The sequence below is a fragment of the Papilio machaon genome, chromosome 8 (genome assembly GCF_912999745.1).
Source record: "Papilio machaon chromosome 8, ilPapMach1.1, whole genome shotgun sequence".
Taxonomy (NCBI): domain Eukaryota; kingdom Metazoa; phylum Arthropoda; class Insecta; order Lepidoptera; family Papilionidae; genus Papilio; species Papilio machaon.
The window spans coordinates 6957896-6980179 of record NC_059993.1 but is presented as its reverse complement, the minus strand read 5'-3'; the positions used below and the strand labels follow the sequence as shown (position 1 = coordinate 6980179).

The 22284-nt window shown below is 33.6% G+C and overlaps 1 protein-coding gene across 6 annotated transcripts in view; it reads right to left on the bottom strand.

Moving 5' to 3' along the window:
* The window catches only part of LOC106720351, a 109944-nt gene extending 87965 nt beyond the window's left edge, over window positions 1–21979 (bottom strand). For all 6 annotated transcript variants that reach the window (XM_014515005.2, XM_014515009.2, XM_014515010.2 and 3 more), the window contains exon 1: window positions 21487–21979. In XM_014515005.2, the coding sequence (XP_014370491.2) occupies window positions 21487–21936 (450 nt within the window). In that variant the 5' untranslated portion in view covers window positions 21937–21979. The remainder of the gene's footprint in view (window positions 1–21486) is intronic.
* Between the last annotated feature and the right edge of the window lie 305 nt (window positions 21980–22284).

Sequence of the window (22284 nt, the reverse complement as noted above, 5' to 3'; positions counted from 1 at the left end):
GAATTTTGATTTGTCGTAAATACATATAGAAATGTAATGTATAGATTAATAAAAAACAACCCACAAAAAATTCAAATGCACCAATTTGTTAAACTCAGGAAAACAATAGCTTATATGAAAACAGCAATTAGTTAAAAATGTACAAAAACGTTGAAACGAAAATCACTAAAGAATTCTCCCCAAATTGTTCTTCTGGCCTTTTGATAAAAATTGTAAGTTCAGTAAATCGGCAAAAGTATTTTTAATTCAACGACTTAACAAAGCATCCTATTGTACTGAAAGAACGTTAAAAAATTGAAACTCCTGCCAGCAGTATGTCCCGCCGAAAGTTTGAAGTCTTGACGTCACTACGTTAGCACTTTCCCCCCCGGTTTCGTTCTTGTCAAAAATAAATGGCTATCATTTGAACACTGTCACAGCGAACGCTTATTTAATATTATCTGAAACTTTAACCAGTTAATTTAACGACTTGTTATTCATCGTTCTAATTTATTGGATCTGATATTTGTTATTGTAAGGATACTTAATTAGTCAGTTCTTTGTTTACTTCAAATTATCATGATAATAAATCGAATACAGCTAAAATATACGTTGTATATATTTACATAATACTCTCGGAAATATGTTTATTTTGATTCGATAAATTATCAATTAATCTGATGATTACGATTTATATCTATTTAGGTATATATTTTAATTGAAACTTAACAGTTACTGTATATAATGTAAATTAAAAATAAACTCCTTCGATCTATAACATTCAATATGTTATTTAGAGCTTAGCTATCTTTCGACTTGTGGTCAAGACAATGGATATTTTATGGCTCATAACTTGAGAAAATGGAATTGAAACCTATGTGTACGTGATTCGATTTAGAAATATATACGGTAGAAATGAGTACAAAACAAATTATTTCTTGAACCATTTGAAGACATTCACCTTGTGTGATTTATAATGCACCAGCCAAGTATATCTATATATATAAAAGAAAGTTGTGTTAGTTACACCATTTATAACTCAAGAACGGCTGAATCGATTTGACTGAAAATTGGTGAGCAGGTAGCTTAGAACCAGGAATAGGACATAGGATAATTTTTACCCCGTTTTCATTTTTTTTTATTCCGCGCGGACGGAGTCGCGGGTAAAAGCTAGTCTTTATATATAAAAGAAAGTCGTGTTAGTTACACCACTTATAACTCAAGAACGGCTGAATCGATTTGACTGAAAATTGGTGGGCAGGTAGCTTAGAACCAGGAAACGGACATAGGATAATTTTTACCCCGTTTTCTATTTTTTATTCCGCGCGGACGGAGTCGCGGGTAAAAGCTAGTATTATATACAGTACTAATTGGTTATACAGAAATAAAACAATACATTAGTTATTTAATATCTAATATATATAAAAATTCTCGTGTCACAGTTTTCGTTCCCGTACTCCTCCGAAACGGCTTGACCGATTCTTATGAAATTTTGTGAGCATATTCAGTAGGTCTGAGAATCGGCCAACATCTATTTTTCATTTTTTTTTAAATGCGCGCGGACGGAATCGCGGGCGACAGCTAGTCCCTATATAACTTTACCTATGCAGTAGTGCAGTTTATACTTTTCGATTTTATTTAATTCTTATGACCATTCGCGGTCGAGGTAGTCGAAATTGTATAATTTCTCTAATAGGATAGTTAGTACAAAAGGAGTTTTCAAGGTAATAAACGAGAAGCAAGTTCAATGGAGCGAGTCACCAGCTCGCTCATCTGTCGTCGCAAGTCTCGGGTTGCAATTTTTAACGCAAAAACAAATTCAAAATTAGCTCTCGGTGTAAAGTTTCGATCGCGCAGGTGCGGTTCACCTGGCTGGCATATGTTAGCTGTGGACTCAGTTAATTAATTTAAAATGTTTTTGAACAAAGTAATAGTTTTATTCAAACTTTTAATTCGATATTTATTCTTAAGAAGTAATGAGTAGAAGCTTTAATGTGATACTGATGTGAAATAAGTTATCACTTCCGAACTTTCTAGGTCAAGTGAAAATAATTTACATACAGCATTTATGGAAACAAGGGTACTCTTCTGCTCGACGTACCAAAAGCGCTGAATGCTATAATGAAAAAAAAAAAAAAAAAAAAAAAAAAAAAAAAAAAAAAAAAAAACAAGTAGTGAAAAACAAGACTCGTTCTTACCAACATATACACACCAGCTAAACCATGCTAATAACTTATCGTGTAAACCAATGCGTTATTCAACTTATATCACGATTGAGGTCAAGCGTCTTAAACTAACATAAAAAGCCGCTTTGAGTCCACAAAACCTAATCAGTACTCACACGCGCTGCACGCCACAATAACGTCATAAATAAAAATCCCCAGGCCAAGGTGGGAAAGTTCCAGGTTTAGTGGGACGGTTTATCCTTACACTAAACCGAACAAGCCGACCCCGTTTGCTAATCTCCTAAGCCAAGTAATGGCGTGGTTTAAGGGATAAACTTTCAGGGAAATGACAGAGGATGGAGTAATGATTGAACTTTGCGAGAACTCAAAATGTTTTGACTTCGTACACAGAAGATATATTGCTTTAGCCTCTGGCATACTTTACAAAACGTTGAGTTCAATTAAGAATATCTTGTTTATTTACATTGCACTTATATTAACTTTGATTTCGATGGTTTACCTCAACAAAAAAGTTTTAAAATAACCTATTGGAGGGAAAGTAGTTACAATTGTGATATGAATATTAAACACAAATAGTTTTTATTTATTTATTTTGCCACCTAAATTCGCCGAAATAGCGAAGCCATCGTTGGCCATAGACACTCCCAATTGCAGATGCCTTGCCTAAATTTAATCGGTGGCGGGAGGGGGACGTACAGAAAGAAAATATTTCTCCATCATATGCGTCATCCGTCAAATCCACTTCCCCTTCCCATCCTCTCCTTATAAGAAAAGGGTGGAAAGGAAAAATAAAATAAAAATTAGGCCTCCAGCACGCACACTGATCTAACGAAACGCGGAATTGCTTACAATTCAAGCCTGTCTTCTGTGTGGTCCTGGTATTGCACCGAGCGAGCCAGCCCATTCGTGCAACAGATGTTGTTGCTGTCGTCAAAAATAGTAAAGAAATCTAGAACATTTGTACTAAAAAAACTCTATAGATAATGTAACTATTAGGTATATAATAATACTAAAGTTCACTACTCTGTCAACACGAATAAATAGTTTCTCAAACTATTTCAACGAAGCAAATAGTTGCCCGCTTCAGCTTAACCTTTGCACCACAGGCCATCAAGAGCTCGGTACGAAACTACCTGGTAGTACACCTACGAATAGCGTCGAGTAATGAGTTTTGTTGTTCAACAGTTACCGCTGGATTAAGGGACACTACAAACGATATACGACTGCGCAACTGCAAATACAGCGCCACAAACAATTGAGTCTGCAAGCGGCATTAAGTAAACCAACTGGGATTATTTATTAAACACTGGATGAGTATATATTTGTAATGGCATTGCCGTATTGCACTCATTAATGCAAAATTGTAGCGCCAGTTTGAAATGGCTTCGAATGTCAGGATACGTGAATTAGAGACTGGTACATCGTCATTACAAAATAATGAAAAGCTGGACTAATGGTTAATGAAAATTGGACGTTTTAATTTACAATCTAATTTTGTAATTAAACTATATACAAATTATAGTTTGAAAGTTAGTTTATTTGCACAACTGTTTTGGTAAAAAAAAATTACAAATTCGTTGATTTGTGAATTAGTTTTATAAACACAGTTTATCGATTGATATAAACAATATCAGAAGCGTTTGGTCAGCATAGTGCAACTTATTAAATTTACTAATTCTTCGTTTCTGCAAACAAATATAAATTTTAGTTATTATGAAATGTTTAATAATTAAACCCAAAATACTTATAGCTTGATTAATCATGATTACTAAAAACATATTAGGTATGGAATTTTGTATTCGTAGTTCACTGATAAAATCATGTCCGCAAACAATTAAGTGAGCCTGGAACAGATTGCTTCGGTCCCAAGGCGATCATATAGAACGTGGAATGTTAATCGGACCCTTCGGCCCCATGTCGGACGCTTTCAAGACGTTGTAGGTAATGGAGAAACAACCAACCATTAACGTTGCATTGTGTGCCCGATTGCAAATGTTTGTGTCCACTCCTTTGTTTGGTATACGCCAGCAATTAAGTCTGGGGACTTTTGTTTATATAATGACCCCAATGTTTGATCAGATTAAAAACCGCCCCAGATATTGCGCAACGACTTAAAAAGTTAAGTAAAGTTACTTACCTCGAAAATCTCGCTAACGAAAATACTTTGTAGCATCCTGTATTTAAAACAGGCTAAATCCGTTTTCAAACAAAATTACCGCTGCGAGTACATGAATGAGCCGAGTTGGTTACGGCGTTTTGCCTTTTAACATATTCATCTTAATTAAGGGAGTACATTTTAGTGTATTCGTGACTTAAAATGTACGTCTTGATTTCGTGGCTGCCGAGTTTTCGTATTTAATATATACTCAAGGCAAAGTTATCATTTTATAAAGCTAATTGGGCGTGTTACTTCGAGGTTGTCTAAGAAATGAGGGCACGAAAAAGGACGAAACTTAGAACGTCGTGTGGAAATTCTCAAACCTGGAATTGAGGTGTTAGATATTCAAACAAGCCACAGAATATTAAAATCCCAAGTAACTTTAAAACATCTTGTGAAAGTCAACTTTATTTTTGGCTTTAAATATTTTTTTTTTGTCTTGAATGAGACCAGATTTATTGTTATTACTACCCATAAATTCACCAAAGCAATATAACGAAAGATGACAGAGCGTATGTTCTAACCAAATAATTTGGAAATCAAACTTAAAGGTGTTTGTGCAAATAACGACAGCAAATAGGCTGTATCACTGTAACTACGACTACCTAGCCTAAAAAGCAGATATGCAAACGATACATTAGGTATTTTGAACAGCGGTATTCATTCACCTAATGGCCTATAATATAATATAAGTCGATGAGACATGTTTTGGAATGTCATTAGTAAACTACGTCTCTACGAGTATTAAGTTGAAAGTCAAAGAGTAATTTAATATCTACCGCTTTCGTAAACTCATTTACATTTTCAATCTACAAACCAAACGATAATTATAAGTAGGATATGTTCCATGTTCGCTCGAGGGCTTCTCAAAAGTTCGAAATTAACCGATAAAAATATGGAATATTATTTTACAATTTTTTTTTTTAAAACAAGTCAATTGGAGGTTTCTTTTTTAGCGTAAAGTTTCATTTCAATCAATTACAGGCACTTATGGAAACACTGAAGAAGCATAAAATAACATAAACGCCGCATTTTGCATTTCGCCTGTAAACTTATTCATGTAATTGCGAACTACGATGTCTTGTTACATTTAAATAAACGCAGTTTATTAAGGAAGTCAAGGTAGGATACACAAGACTTACTTTTCTATGGTCAAAACATTTTGTTGAAAGCATTTTAATTACAATGAAAACTAGCTTGTCCCAATTTTGTGAAGCAAGCGCTCCTACAGGTTACCGGACGAAACACTTGGGCACTGGCCGTAATGCGAGTGGAGCGATGCCCGCCCCTTGCACCTCGCATCCCTCGCGGCCGCCCGCAGCGCTCTACCACAGCGATTATTTCAACCGCCGAAGCGAAACTGTACTACTAACGAAAGAATAAAAAATTGTCTGCACAACTAAACAAATAATATACAATTTTTATTTTTTCATCAATTGTCTTCGAAATATAATGATGAAACCATTTATTTCCATACAGATAAACACGAATTAAAAAAAAAATACAAAGTAACTTACTTCTATTTGCAATATCAAAAAATATGTTTGCAATTCCTTAATTTAATTTTTTTTTTGGTCTTAAACCATGCTTTTTTTGGCTTCGAAACAATGACAACAAATTTAAAGGCTGTCAATTGTAAAAATTAGGAAGTTTTCTCTAATACACGAAAGACCAAAGGAGCTGCAGCCCAAAAAGATTCAAATATAACATGTAGAGTAGTAAAGAGCAGATAAGCGTTACGGTACTTTAACACATATTCGTCAGCGCTATCTGTTATTGAATAATCAAACGCTCGTCATTTGACGAAGTAGCCGACAAATAAAAGACTACTGAGATAGATCCAGTAATTTGATGTCCGGTCATTATACTTCTTAAATATTTTTTACTGCAGCAGTGGTTTTTGCGTTCTAGTGGCATAGTCTTAACTTCTTTATCATTGGTACCTATAGAACAAGCTATTGATATTAAGCATTTTGTAAGCAAGCTTTAGTCAACAAATTGACTTAAGCTCCGGAATTTATTTAATTCACGATCTTCACTTTTGTTAAATCGGAGAAACGAGCTTATGACAAATACATATATACGAGTACGCATAATGATACTTAAAATAGAAAATACTTTTATATTAAATTGGAAAAGCTGTCGCTAAATCAAATAATTAATGTTTGTTTAACTCGAACCAGAACTACATTTTACGTAACAGTTTAAACAGATTAAGCAAATACTTTATTCAAACCGCACGATCGCTTTTTACTTTTTTCCTCATGAGGATTCTCGGAAAGCGAATTATTTATTTGGCAAACATTTAAAATCAACCAAAAGGAATAAGTTTAAAACGAGCCAAATGGTCACTTGCTCCTCCAAAAGCATGTAGTTATTCGGATGGATTTTTATTCTGTTATTCTGTTTGGGGAATTTCGGCTTCGGTAGTGTATTCGCGAAACAAAAACATTAAAGTAAAACAAAATCAGCTTCCCTATTTAATTTAGCGGGGGTTGTCGGCAAAAAGTCTTGGTGGTTGTCGGACCTTTTTGTTGACCGACGTAACTGCGCAGGAATGCATTGTCCCCGTTACTGTCAACGGGCTAGCTGTAAAAAGACGATATTTTTCCCCGCTCCCAACTCGCTCGCTTTATTAGTGAACGTATCATTCGGATTAAAAAATTTATTGCGATGGCCCGCAGATACATTTACTTGATAAAAATAAATTGCTGCTTTGTTACATATGGTTTTTAGTTTAAATAGTGTACTCGTAGATATAGAAATTATTCGTGACTATTATTCAAATAAATATACACAAAACGTTGTGCTATCTTTAAGTAGGCGATGGTAATTTTTTGACTAGGTTTGAGAAACTCAATTTGAATAATTCAATTGCTTCGGTAATAACAGAAATTTAAAAAAAATAAGTAAATTAATTTTAGGGTCCTTCAAGAAGCGAGCGTATCATCTTCTCAAAGGCCGGCAACGCATCTGCGATTCCTCTGGTATTGCAGATGTCCATGGGCGTCGATGAACACCTTGGTGTTCCCGCTGCTCGTTTGCCCCCTTCTCTTATAAAAAAAAAAAAATAATTGATAACATCAAATTATAAACGATTTGTAAAAGCGTTAACAGACAAAAATGGAGCAATTATACGATAAATTTAACGTTAACAATGCAATTTCATACAGCGCTAGTTTTATAAATTATACAACGCTTGTGAGTTATAAAGTGGGTGGAAATGGACTACGAAAAAAGTTGAATCGCTCTGAATTGACAATTGTTTAACGTGCAATATTGTAGCGTTTACTTAACTCTATAACTCGTTATTTGCTGATCTCTATAAATCTAAATACTTTTTAAGTCGAAATTTTCAGTAAGTCGAAAAAAAGTCCGTTCTCAATCTTTTAGTTTGAGCTTAGTTCAAAAAACGATCTTGTTCTTGTCTTGTTCTTCTCTGGTCAAAACTGGTAATAAAAGCTTCTGTTGCTTTTGTAACTTAAAAGCTAAAATGAAAACTGTTAAATATCATGCGTTAACTTACATTATTAGGAGCATGTGAGTGTAGATCCCAGCAGTACCGTTTTATTTTAGTACAGAAAACTTTTAGGGGTCCATCTAAAGAGCTCTAGAGAATAAATGCAATTATGTAACTTTATTTACTCGCTTTTACGATCTGCACAAAAGGCAAGGCTACCTGTCCTATACGTGCTGTCGTAAATAAATAAAAGAATCGTGAGCTTTTTGTATTGCATTAGCATTACTCAACTGGATGACTCAACTTTTACTCGAATTATTTACTTATTTATTTTCTTATCATGTCATATTTACAGTTGTTTTTATTCAAACAATTGTTTAAATTGTATGATGAAAACTATTTAAACTATTTCACTTAAGTAAATTTTGCAAGAGTATAAATATATTTTGAGTTAGGTCTACTTCGTGGAATGGACGACGGCTCATATAAATTAACTCGGGTAAAACATTTTAGGCAACTTGTGTCTTCAGACGGTGATCAATTAAGGTCTCCATAACTGACACAACTAGGTCAGTTTGCTTTTCCCTTGTTATAACAATTTAAATCACCTATTTCTTATTTGTGTAATTATAAATTAATTATAATAATATAAATATATGTTTATAAATTTTAAAGAACAAAAACATTTTTGACGACATTTTTAATTAAACTGTATAATTTTACTAAACCCAACTCATTTTTTTTTTAAATTGTTGTCTCTGTTTTTTAATGACAAGCAGAGGGAAGAAAATATATTTTGTCAAAATATTGTATTAACTTACAAAATAGTAGGTATGTAACAAAAAGTCGTAAATCTCTCTATCGCTATGTTTTAGTCAGATTTCAATACCCTTATTAAAGTATATTGTTTCGTGGGCAGAATATATTGTAACACCGTAAATGTCAACTCAATAGCTCTTTCAAGTAATCTGAACAAAATGAACCAAACGACTGATTTATTGAAGTAGAGTAAACCTTTACTTTTCTTTAACGTAGAAAAAAACACATTGACTAGCAAAATTCTTACATATTTTTGTGTATATATGTAATTGAGAAGACGTCAAAGTAGGTAATATAAATCACAACTAAGAAATTAATTAATATGACAGGCGAGTATTTGGGTGGTCCGCTGTCCAATTTAAAGGCGTGTATCAAATCACAAATGCCAGGTAGTGATGTCATTTGCTACAGAACGAAAGGTTAAAATTAATCAAAGATGGACCGTCAACATATTCACGTTAATTTATATTATTTAGGGACAACTCATATTGTCTACAACTTTAAGATAGAGTCAACAATTCACAGGATGCTCCCTTTGTCAGCTCAATAGCTGATAATAGAGTAGCAATTAAGCCATTAATAAAGATACGAGAAGCGTTCGAGAATCGAAAGGGTAATTTAAAATTCCTCATCGTTACTTGAAATTGATATCACAAAGACAATTTAGAGTTTGGGTATACATTAAAATAAGTCATGGGCACCCAAGAACTGATTCCCGCTGCGAGACACATTGTAACAGAGGCGCCTCGTTTGAAAGATATAAATAAAAAAAAATGTTTTGCGCGTGGGCTGACCACACTCGCTATTAACTCTGGGACTTTATTGTCTCATTCATTCAGGTAACATGAAACCCGAGCGTTCTCCAACTTTTGAACGTAAATCGGGGTGTTGGTAAAGTCCGCCCGAAACTTTATAGATGATGTATACTCTTTTTTTTAAATATATTTTTGGACTCTCTTGGTGTGATTTTTCATAAAAGAAACAAGTTTTAGAAATAAATTTGTAAAGTACATGTCTATAAAATCAATACAAATTCTCTGTACCTTTAACCGTTTGGTGAATAAATAACATGATAGAACAAAACGTCAAACTAAAATTTTAAGATACGTTATTCATGAGCAATCTAAATAAAATACTTTGTGACTCGTAACAAAATAAATACTTACATTGAATAACATATGAAGCAAAGACATTAGTTTTACGGGAGTCATGTCTACATGATCCTTTTATTGGACTCAGTAAAAAAGTTCGTGAAAAATTTAAAAAGCTAGAAAAAGTATTCATAATCCTAATCGGTGAAGACAGGAACTAAAATTAATTCAATATTTCTAAATATAAACCATCTTTATTTGTAGCTGCACGTTTATGATTCAAGAATTAATTTTAAATTTCTGTTTGTATTTGTTTTTAAAATAACAAAACAAAAGCATCCGATTGGTAGAATTTCGAAAAGTGTCGCGAGTTTTATTTTTCTAACATTAGTCACTCAAAGGTAATCCTTTTACACAAAAACAAATTGAAATGAACCGGCACGTAATGATTGCTGCGGGAAGTCTATCATTATTTACCGATCTCAATCCTCAGATTGTTTTTGTTGCAGCTCTTCGAACCGATGAAGAGTTAACATAAAAATAATAGCATCGAATTGTCGATCATTATAAACGGAAGCGTAATTTGAGGGGTCCGAATTAAATTAGGGCGAATCGATTCTGCGTCGGGGAATTGAAAATATTAGTGCTGTTTATTGATGTGGAAAAAAGGCACTTCATTTTTGCATTTGTTTTACAACTTATCACGTAAGAACACCTGCCTTTCTTTACATAAAAAAAAAACTTTTACTATACTTTATGGTAATTTTTTCTTAAGTCTGTAAAGTTATACAATAAAACTAACACACAGTAAACATTGATATACATTGATAACATAAAACTTCGTAACACCTAAAGCGTTGTCTCCAAATTTATTTAGTCGTAATGATGTGCGTTCCAACTTAACTCCCTTTAATTGCATCCGTTACATACACGGCCGGTAATTTGCATTATTAATTAGCGACGATGTACTGTACTCGGATAAAGCAGACCAACAAATGAACGCCTTTTTATAAACTCTGCGTTTATTTTAACGCTCACATAAATTCCAGGATTTGCATAATACGATTATACCTCGTGCTGTTTTTGAGTCTCACATTAATATGCAAGTCTAAGCTCGTACGAGATAACGTTAGCAAATTACTAGCAACAGACAATAGGAGTTTTCTTCACACGATTATAGAGTGATCAGAGGAGTATGCGTTGGAAATATTAAGGATGTGTTTATTTCAAGCTTCATTCGGACGCCTTTTGTTTCATTAAACCTAAGATATATTTAGAATGCAAATATATTCCGTGTACGGAATCTTGTTCGCAATAATCGTGAAAAAAAAAATTTATCATTCATCAATCATTTTAAGTTTTATAATGGATAGCAGTCGCCCAACACTTCGTCCACGCGGAATTAAAAACTTAAGTAGTAGCCTATGTCTTTGTCCAGTCCTAAATTCTACATCTATTTCAGCGAGATCCTTGCAGCTGTTCTGGAGATACATTCTAAAACTCATTTATATTATCAGTAAGAAGTACGATTTTTACTTGGTTTTTATTTTTAACGCAGCAGTAGTAAACTTTGATCTACTATACTAGAGCTAAAAGAGAGACCAAAATTTCAGAAGCGTTGCCTACTTTTAATCGACGAAGGAGGACTTACTAAAAGAGAATATTTAGCTATAATAAATATAAACTCACATGAAAAAAGTATTTGATTAACTTAAATCGCATAACGTCTAGATCTTTTTATGTTATAAAATATTATTTGTAACCGGTTACATCTGCTAAATATAAATTTGAGAAACCCGTACTTTAAATATACTAAAATAATTTATCTTTTATTTTTAACTATTTTAATTGCTCCAGCTTTGATGTTAAAGATATAAAGTCAAACTTTTCGTATGACCTCTATACATTTTTTAATCCCAAGTTTTCTCTAGGGACCTGTAATCTTCCGGGCGTACGTTCATAAAAAATGAGCCCAGCTATACACGGGATTCACAAATAAAACATTTAAAGTAACATAAAAATCCAAAAAAAAACTTCACAATTTGAATACGATATATCACTTGGGTTAACTTTATTTGGTAATTTGTGAATATATAAAATACTAGCTGTCGACCGAGACTCCGTCCGCGCGGAATTAAAAAAAAACTTGTAATAAGTAGCCTATGTGTTCTTACAGACTATGTTCTACATCTGTGTCAAATTTCATCAATATCCGTTCAGCCGTTAAAAAAATTGGAGATACCTTCAAACAAACATCCATCCATTCATCCATCCATCTAAACAACTACATTTATAATACAGTCAAAATCTGTTATAACGACATCGAAGGGACTACTCATATTGAGTCGTAAAAACCGATAGTTGTAACAACCGGTGACAGGTATTAATAGGAAAGATATGTATATAAAATTCAGCCAGGACCTTTGATTTTGGTCAATTTAACCGGTATGTTGTTCTAAACGATGTCGCTATAAACGGTTTTGACTGTATTAATAAGATTTACTAAGGATTTTACAGCAAGCAGTTACCTTGAGGATATGGCAGAGATAATATTCATTTATGATTGTCAAATAAGAGAGAAAGCAACCAAAATACGCCAATTGTTTACAATTGTAAAAAATCGGCAGGCAATTTCGTTAAATCGGTTGTTAAAAGAACACATTTGTTACGCAGACAAGTCTATAGTATCTATGTACAACCGCAATGTGTACCGCCGACCGCGCGAACTAAAAGCCGCTAAAATTCAAAGTTCAAACAACACGGGGTGTGAATGAATCGGTGTGCAAATGAAAAATTTCCGCGGCGTTTATTAATTTCGCTATTGTTGGCAATTTGTAACGCTTCCCTGCAGCGTGCCATTTAGTTTATTGGTGACTTTTTCAATGACTTTTTATGTGCACGTTTCGACGATATTCGAAATTTCCCCTCTTTTGGAATACCTACATATGTATGTACAGGATGTACTCGTCCCCAGTAACGCTTTTTTAATTAAAAGGCAAATTACAGGACCATACCAGACTGGTCAAAAAGGCCCTTTTGACATGTAGCCTTTACCTTTTATAAGTAGCTCTGGAATTTAACTGGACAGACATATTACAGATTTTAAAAAGAAAAACTCAACTCTAAATTGTTAGAGATTGTTCACGTTCAGTTAGTTTAAATTACAATTCATTTTTTTTTAAATAAAAGTTAGATTCCTTTAAATAAAATCTGACTCCATATGTGATAGTAAATAGAGAGAGAGAGCTCATTTTACAAAAACATCCTGTTAATATTACAAGAAATCCGGTATATTAAAAGCATCACCTGACGAACAATAATAAAGCCATCATGTGAACATCTCCATTCGAACAACTTTAGAAGTGGACATAACGAAATTAACTATCCAATATTGACTTGAAGTTAATTTCTATTTGTGTTGTATAAACTAACAGGCCAACATAAACACAAAGGAAGGCTGCCACCTAAGAAGCCAAAACAATGGCCCTAAAAGTTTGTTTTGAAGCGCACTTTCTTAGAAGGCCTTCGGCCTTTTGATTGAGAACTCTTATAAATAAATTTTCGATACGTGCGCCGACTTAAACGGGAAATTTGAAAGTTTAAAACATACCTTTACATTAGGTTCATTTTAACGTTAATCAAACCGATATAAAAAAGCCCAAAAAAAATTGTTGATGTCTCATGCTTTTATCCGATTGTTTTACATTTTTAAAGTATCTTTTTTCTTAGATTCAAATCTCAAGTTTGCGATACAACGAGTGGAACATAAATTAGTTATTTCTTTTACCTTTTCATTAATGTAATGTACATTATAGTACAAGAGAAAAAAACTTTTTTAGCGTATTCAAATTATGTAGTTAAGAGGCAAAAAATGTGCTCGTGTAGATTAAAACATTGAACATACATTATACAAGTTTTATAGAGTGTTTTAAAGCAGTAAGTCGTTAGGTTAAAAGTAAATGTCATAATTATTCTCTTGTGTAAGCAACACGCAAAGCTAAACCTACAATTATTTTAACTAGGGAGGTAAACTCACTATTATATAAGTGACAGGAAAATACAAAGTGGACGTTAAGGCTGAGAGGTTCTATTTTTAAAATATTTTTTTAAGAAAAAAAATGAATGCTGGAAAAGAAAATTATTTAAATACGTTTAAATAAAGACCTTACGATAGGGAATACGATTTTTATGACTCGTTTAAAGTCAGTTAAAATGATAAAAAAAAAATATCAAACAAAATTCACATAGCATTTAATTGCAAAAGAAGATAACACTAACAACTAATACGATGAACAAAAGAAAAAAGTCTTTGTTACTCGAAGAATGAAGTCGCACCAACCCTTGTGTCCATATTGATATTGAAAGCGTTAAACAAACAGCCGTAAGGTACTTTTTAAATAGAGTTTCCACTGCAACTGTCGTACTAAAACATATAGCTATCCTTCTCTTTCTCAGTATTAAAACTGAGATATCAATATGTTTTGTGTAGGTATTTCTTCCATGGAAACTGACTGTTACATCGCTACTGCCTACACTATCAGAGTATAATAATAACAAATGACGTACTCGAACGCATTAAAATTCTTGTCCATCTGACAACTTCAAGTTACAACCCAACAGTGCTTGTTTAAATTCTCAACGATAAGTTCCCACAAGAATTTAACAGTTAAATAATTCATACGTGTGATAAAGGTAGTAAATTGTTTAAATAGAATTTAGTACTTTTTTCTTTTAAAATATTTATATGTGGATATTTAACAAGATTGATAATTTATATTAAATAGAATTTTACCTTATTTAATTTAAGGATCGAAATCATTATTATTAAAAATAATATTATTTTTAAAATTATTATTATTTGTCTATAGTGTTTTTTTAATTTTTATGTATTTTACTTCAATTAAAATAAAATACTAAAATATTATTGTACACTTAAATTCAAAATCTTTTAAAACTTCAATTGATATTACCAATAGAAAGTAAAAAATATTATATACGAAAGTATAGCTAATTTTACTTCGTTTGAACTTTGTCATTTTTAGTAAGATTAAATCGTTTGAAGTATTTATTCGGTTGACATTTTGCCGAATTTGTATCGAAACAAAAACGTAGGCGTTAAAATAAATATTTAACAAGCCGGAGCTCGTTGTATTAGGATTTAAAACGTACTTGTCACAGCGAGGGCACTGCAATGCCCCCAGATAATAAATGCTTTCCGACGAAATATCATTTTGTGAATAACGTATAACGGTTTTCAAAAATAAAGTATCTACATATATAAATAAAAAATGAGTTTCTAATTTTTTTATATATAAAACAAACAGCAGAGGGTTGTTAGTTACCTGTAATAAGAAAGAAAAAAGTTTAAATGTACAAATAAATATACGAAAAAGTTTTTTTTTTTTAGTAAAGTATTAAAATTGTCTACTTTAATTTACTATTTGAAGAGACGACATATTTACGATTTCTATTTGATTAAATCCTTTCAAGAATGGGACTGAACAAGGTTAATCTAATTTTCGAGAAAAGATTTTTGGCGTAATCTCGCGCTAGCACTTTCATTTTATTATCATTAGTTTTTGCTTTTAGATCGAGTACTTCTCTGAGAGGTTATTTTGTTAAGTTCTTATAAGGAAAAACAAACATTTTACATTTTTGAATGTTTTATGAAAGGCCTGTTTACCAAGTAAACACTTAAAATTAAACAGGACTTTAAAAGCTCTTGATTAAGGTTAAACAATGTCAACCAGAGATTTCGATAATTAAGTTGATCAAATATTATCTGTGATGTTCAGTTATTCGTTAATAAAAATCTTATGTAAAATTATCCAACAAAATATTAATTTAACAATTGCCAATGCTAAACTGGCAAGCTCAAGAGCAAATCCGCCGGAGTTTGCTGACTTTAGGTCGACGCTGTGTGCCTTGCGACTCGGCGAACGACCGAGCAAACAGACAAACAATGCTGCACCTACAGCACCTCTCAAATTGAATCTTATCAGCCCGTGTAGTACCAAAGCAAACATCTTTTCAAATCGTATATATTTCATCTATTCTTTGTTATCGTATCAATTCAAAATGATTTGTACAAATTTCTATCTAGCTGTTGCCCGCGAAAAAAAAAGTAGCCTTAGTTTCTCCTTCATATACCAGCTACCAGCGTCGGTGGCTCAGGGGTTCAGCACTTGACTTGCAATCTACAGGTTCAAATCCCGCCATGTACCAATGTGTTTTCCTAGTTTCGAATTACATATGTGTTTATTTATCCGACTTTATTACGGTGAAGGAAAACATCGTGATGCAACCGGCACATATCTGAGTAGAAATACAAAGATATGTGTGAAGTCAACCAACACGCACTGGGTCAACGTGGTTGACTATAGCCTGGTCACCTCTAACGTATGGTAGGCTCCGAGCCCCTTGGGGGGCCGTGTGGTAGAGAACTGATACAGTGGACCCCCGGTAATCCGGCAAACATTATGCAGGGCAGTGTCGGACTATCGAATTTGTCTTGATTATAGAGCACTGCCTAAGACCTCTATAGTCCGGATTTTTTTACGAAAGAGTACCTTGTAATCCGACAAATTACATATCTAATGACAAGAATCTATATATTATACGTATATATGTATGTACTTTGAAGTACAAATCAGACTTAATTTATGTAAGTCGAATTTAGTAAATTAAATAACAATTGAGAGCTTACGTTTTATTATAAAATTAAGCATAAATGCACATACATATCTAATGACAAGAATCTATATATTATACGTACATATGTATGTACTTTGAAGTACAAATCAGACTTAATTTATTTAATTCTAAGTCATGTCGGATTACAGGGGGCGCCGGATTAGACAGGGGCCGGATTATCGGGGGTCCACTGTAATTATACCAGCTACCTTCCAGTAAAAGTCTCGTCAATAAATAGCCCAGAACAAACGCGGATTTACGACCAGACAAACAGACAAAACTTATATAAATTGTATTTTCGTTATTAACCAAGCAAATATATCATGATCACGATTTGTTTTTTCGATATTTAGTTAATAGTTTAGAGACAGATCCAGGACATGATCACTCCCGAAGCACATGTACAAAAACATGTCTTTGTTTTTACAGAGAGAACAAGAGGGATAACATACATTAAGTTGTCTTCAACCAGCAGTAGTAACACACGAATATCATAATACCTGATTTAAGCGCGATTATTAGAGATACAAAATCTTAGGAAGCTAACTTTCTCATAAAAGCGACTTAACAAACTTTAAACAGCAGGTAATATTTATTATAACCCCAGTAAAATTACAAAGCTCGCATAAAACGTAGAATCCTCGACGGAATGGTAAGGAGCAGCGGCCTGCGTGACTTCGCACGCATTCATTGTGTATAACAAAACAACGAAACAGGTAGAAAAACCAGACTGAGCTAATATTAGACTCGGTTGTGAACCAAAATGAATTGTACTTAATTAATGTAATGATAAATGTCTGAAGTTATCTTAAATGTACACAAGCAAAACTTATTTTGGAAATCTAAATAAGTCATTTGAAAGTCATTTTTTTGACATCTGGAATGAAACCTGCAGATAGATATTCTGTTTCAACTAAATCATTCTCATTTAATACCTTAATCTGCTTTCAAAAAAAGTTCAAATACAAACATTTATTGAACGTAAACCCATCAATAAATACTCTTACATCATCAATAACTTGACAACTGTTTACTTTGGTAATACATTTAAATCGAAGCATAGCTCTGAACCATTCGTTAATTACATTTTCTTTAAGCTTTAAGCCTTATCCTAGCGATTTAACCCTTTCAATGCCGATAGCAAGTCCGCTTTTTTTATTTCCAATGATGCTCAGACTAATGGTTGGACATAATTATTGTACGTTCATTAAACTATGGCTGGCATTTAGAGAGCCCAATGCCGATAATAACTGGACACGTAAGTCAGGTCATTTTTAATTGCATCGTATAGAACTTAATTCAGAATGTTAATTTTTTTTATTTGGTTGTTTAAATAGTACACATACGTTTTATGTCATAAACTCTTTATTAGTTGGTTTAATAGCTAGATAGTACGCATTTCCTAACAAGTAAAGTCTGGTAGAACTTTTCTGTAGGTTATATTAGTTAGAAAATCAACTTTCTCAATAAATAATAGGGCTTAACTTAGCAGTTACTTAACTGTCACTCGGTGTAATTTACACTACATAATTTACATTTTTGTTGGTTTATAACTTATTGGCAATAGGTTTATTATAGGGTAATGTCACGTATACGAGTAGTGATAGGTGACAAGCATAAGGTGAACTTTTTGAATTTCTGTAAATAACATAAAAGGAATTTCTTCATTTAATAAACCGAATAGATTTAGTTTCAGATTTATGATTATTATGGTGCTTGATTGTAGCGATGGATCTAACAGCAAATTTTATGCACAGCATGTAACAACGTTGTAATTTGACTTTTAAAACATCTTCGAAACAGTTTCCGGTTTCTATTCGTTTGTCGGCATCGATTGTATAGCGTCAATTGCACCCTCAACAATGAGATCAACGGAAGCGTAGGAGATATTTGCACCTTTTGTATCGGTTTGCTATATTTTTTTGGGTTGCATTACTTTTTTTTCAAGTTTAAATGCAGTAAATGCAAAAAATGGATATTGCAGAGATGTAAACTATAACTCGATATTGTTATATGTATTTAATATTAAGATAATGTGTAATATCCTCAAACAGGAGTTTCTAAGTCCATGTTTTAGCCTGTTTGTTCTCCTGGAGGCCGTATTACTTTTAGGGGACGAAATTCCTATCACACACAATCTTCGTATAAGTAAGTAAGGTCTTTTTTAGATGAAGAGTAAGCAAAAGTAATAATACCTACTTTTGTTTGTTTTCCATATGAAGCAACATACTTGGTTTACAAGTACATTTTTACTTAGACCGACATAGTAAAAATTTAAAATCAAGTTGAATTCATGTCGTAAAATTGTCCATAATAATAAAATATGTTAAAGCTCCCATGCGATTAAAGTACGTTTCGACATGCGTATAATTTGTTTGGTATGTCGTTCACAGGTTCATTTCATTAATGGGATCGATTTTATTGTAATCCGTCATATCCGCAACTCAATATCTCCTATACAAAACTAACAATATAGAATAGGCCAATAGGAAGTGATACATCACGAGGGACAGTAAAAATGAACCCCTAAGAGATCTAAATAGATACAAAACACTTGCATTAATCCCTTTAAGAATGCTCGAAGCAGCCATTACTTTTTGTCTTTTAATTTTTTTAAGATTATACGGTTATTATGACAACATTCAAATTATCAAGTCATGTTTTCATTACTATCTTTTGTTTACTGTTGACTTTACAAAACGCTTTAAAACGTTTCTTTTTCCATTCGAAAATATCCATTTAAATCAGTAGTTTGTTTTAAATTTGTAGGTAAATTATACTTTGAAAAAGGTAATATAATTTTGGGGATGTTAGATCCGACGATAATTGCAACACAAAAGGTGTAAATCCAAAAAAAAAAATCAATGCCGCTACATTTTTTGCTACTAACTCGGATATAGGGACTGAATGCCACATGACATTAGGAGCATAGTTGAAATAAAATCATAAAAATAGTCTAGTATGGAAAATTTATTAGTATGTAATTACTATTTATTGGTGATAATAGAAATTATTAAGAGGTATTTAAAATAAATGAGTTTTATAATAAATTTATTTATAAACTAGGAATTTGCTTTACAAATTTTAAGTTTAAGAATAAATGTAGAGTTAAATAAGATGCTAGGCGTTATCGCAATACTGGCAGGTTAAAAATAAAAAGGCAGATTATAAGGCAATAAAGGGCAAGGCTAGCTTATAGCGGTTTTCTTTAAGGGTTTTTGTTGTAAGCGACTATGGGCGCTGGATTCTTGGAGCAGTCCAATCGAACAGGTTTTAACGCGTCGCCCGAAAACCGGTAAAATGATCTCAGCCAATTATGTTGGTCTTATAATATTTTGATATTAGGATTTTAAAATCGCGTTTATGCAGACTTATCTATATCTATCTAATTATATTACTTATTAATAGTTCAGCTTACGTAAGATATAGGTGTCAAAGATTATTTATACAAATGTATTAGGTCCTAAAATTCGATGGTATTTTTCGGTTTTATTATGTCAATTTTTTAACTAAACTAAAATGGTACATCATTTGTGTACATTTAAATCACGTTTTTAAACTTTTCGGTTTTTTTTTTTAAACGGTTCAAGAAACGTGAGGCAGTAAAACTGTTTTATTTGCTTTGTAAAACGTTAGAACTATAGGTTACATTGTAAATAGCTATTGTGACTGTAATTTCCCAACCTCCTGTTAGCAAAATTATTAGGAACCGTGCATTGTTCGACGTCGAAACAAAGAAATTCTGGAAGCGGGTAAGTAGTAAAAAGTAAGAAATACGCGGAAGGCTGACCGAGTGCTCGTTTGGTTTCTGTTCTACCTAGGAATAGGAAGCAATAGTGGAAATGAACTCGGGGAAATAGCGAAATGAGGTACAAGAAACAATCGGCATTTTTGCAATCTTTACAATGTGTGCTAAGTCCATAGTATAATTTATGAAATTTGTTACATCCTAAGAAGTCTATTTCAAATAGTTTGTAATGTATTCTCTTCGATTTTTCTCATAAAGTTCCAATTATTATTAGGCGATGTTAATATGAGTCACATATAAGTCATTATCACTTGACACGAAAACTACATCAATTTACTTTACCAGACCAGATAAGTTATCGAGAGTGCGATAAGATTAAATTATTAGATCATAAGTCAGTAGGAGAACTGACAAATGTTGGGTACGATTTAAAGCAAGCATAAAGGCGTGCCGTCAGCACAATATTCCGCCCTCTTAATCACCACTCCGCCGAATAATTAATAACACCTCAATTAAAATATCAACTGAGTACTTCCTCTCTTCTGATATAGATATCGAAAGCGATAGGTCATTTATAACTTGAGTAAACTTGTTTTCAAAAATTGCATGAATTTCATTGCAATTTCTTAGCTGATTTTTTATGAAGTAAAATTTGCTTTAACATAAATCACACAAACAAATTTTGGAAATCGCTAAATTATAAGTACAGATACGCAATGCTGTCGCTTTACAAAATATAATGCCAAGATTATTATTATGCCGGTATTGTCATGTTTCTTAATGTATGCTTTCCCTAAATGTAATTTGTACCTATTCTTTTTCAATAATCAACGTAATACTACCTTCAACATGGTAAATTGAAAATGAAATAGACGCATGTCTATTCAAATCAGAATAAATACCACTGCGGTTCCATAGATGTGTAATTATTCTTGAGATTGAGATATTTGTTTCGTGTCTGAACAAGTCGTACTACTAATTAACGCCTCGGGGAGCTTAAGCAGGCAATACGATTTATCGTAAAACCCAATTTAGAACCGAGAGGCACGCGATTACAATCTTCTCACGACAGGAAGGCGCGCAAACTCCTCATCTCGAGGGAAATCACGCACGCAACAAACTTTATGGCAACACGTCCCGAGAAACGATCCGCCCGGAGCGCCCGAAGACGGCCGTACCCGTACCACACACAGACTCGCTTGAAAGAAATGAAACGCGGGCAGGCCCTCTACGCGGTCGCATGCAAATTTACATTCAAAATATTGACGCACTACACCGATAACGCGATTTTATCACTTGCACCAAACACCGCGAGAAGCTCTACCCGCGGCCTTCGACTTGTAAACACTGACCGTTGTGGAGTAGGGCTGCAGGCTGAGCCGGATACCATCCTGGGCGAGGCGCTCGCGTAGTAGCCGCTTCAGCTGGATGCGCGGGATCTTCACTAACTCCGCTTTACCTTCTTCGTACTCGTCCACATATTTTGCTGGTTCCACTGTGGCCGTAGCTTGCTCTTTCCGAACCTCTTCCTCGCACCGGCAGGGATCGCGGGTAGAGGCTGCCTCTTCCAAAGTAAAGTAAACAGCCGCTGCCCCCTCTTCCCTCAAACTTCGCACGGAATGTAACAATCTTTGCCGGTGAGCGGGGTTAAGAACACCGATGGCGTCCAAATCTGGTTCCCCGACTTGCTTACATATTTCCAAGTCATCATAGCCGTTGTCAATAAAACTCTCCGCGTATTGTCCCAAATGGAGCGATCGCAACCACTCGACGACAATGTTGCCGCTCGTGGACGAGGCCATCTCGCGTCAAAGCGCGCGGCGCATCACAAGGCGTACTCGCAGCGCGACGGTTGGCGAGATACTGGCGAGCCACGCTTCCCCCCTTTCCGCGCACCCTCTTACTCAGTCGCCGCCCCTACACGTACGTGCTTTTGGTTTTTGACATTTTGTAGCATAATCGTTCCGTTTTATAAGAATGCACACCTTTCCCATAACATTGATACACTAATGTTTGCTAACTTTTGTCACTTAATGATACAAGAAATTAGTGTGTGATCTGCGTTTTTACTTACTGCACTTCATACATGTCTTCACAAATTTTAAAATGACGTAGGTAACATATAGATTACGAAGATCTGTAACATTTTA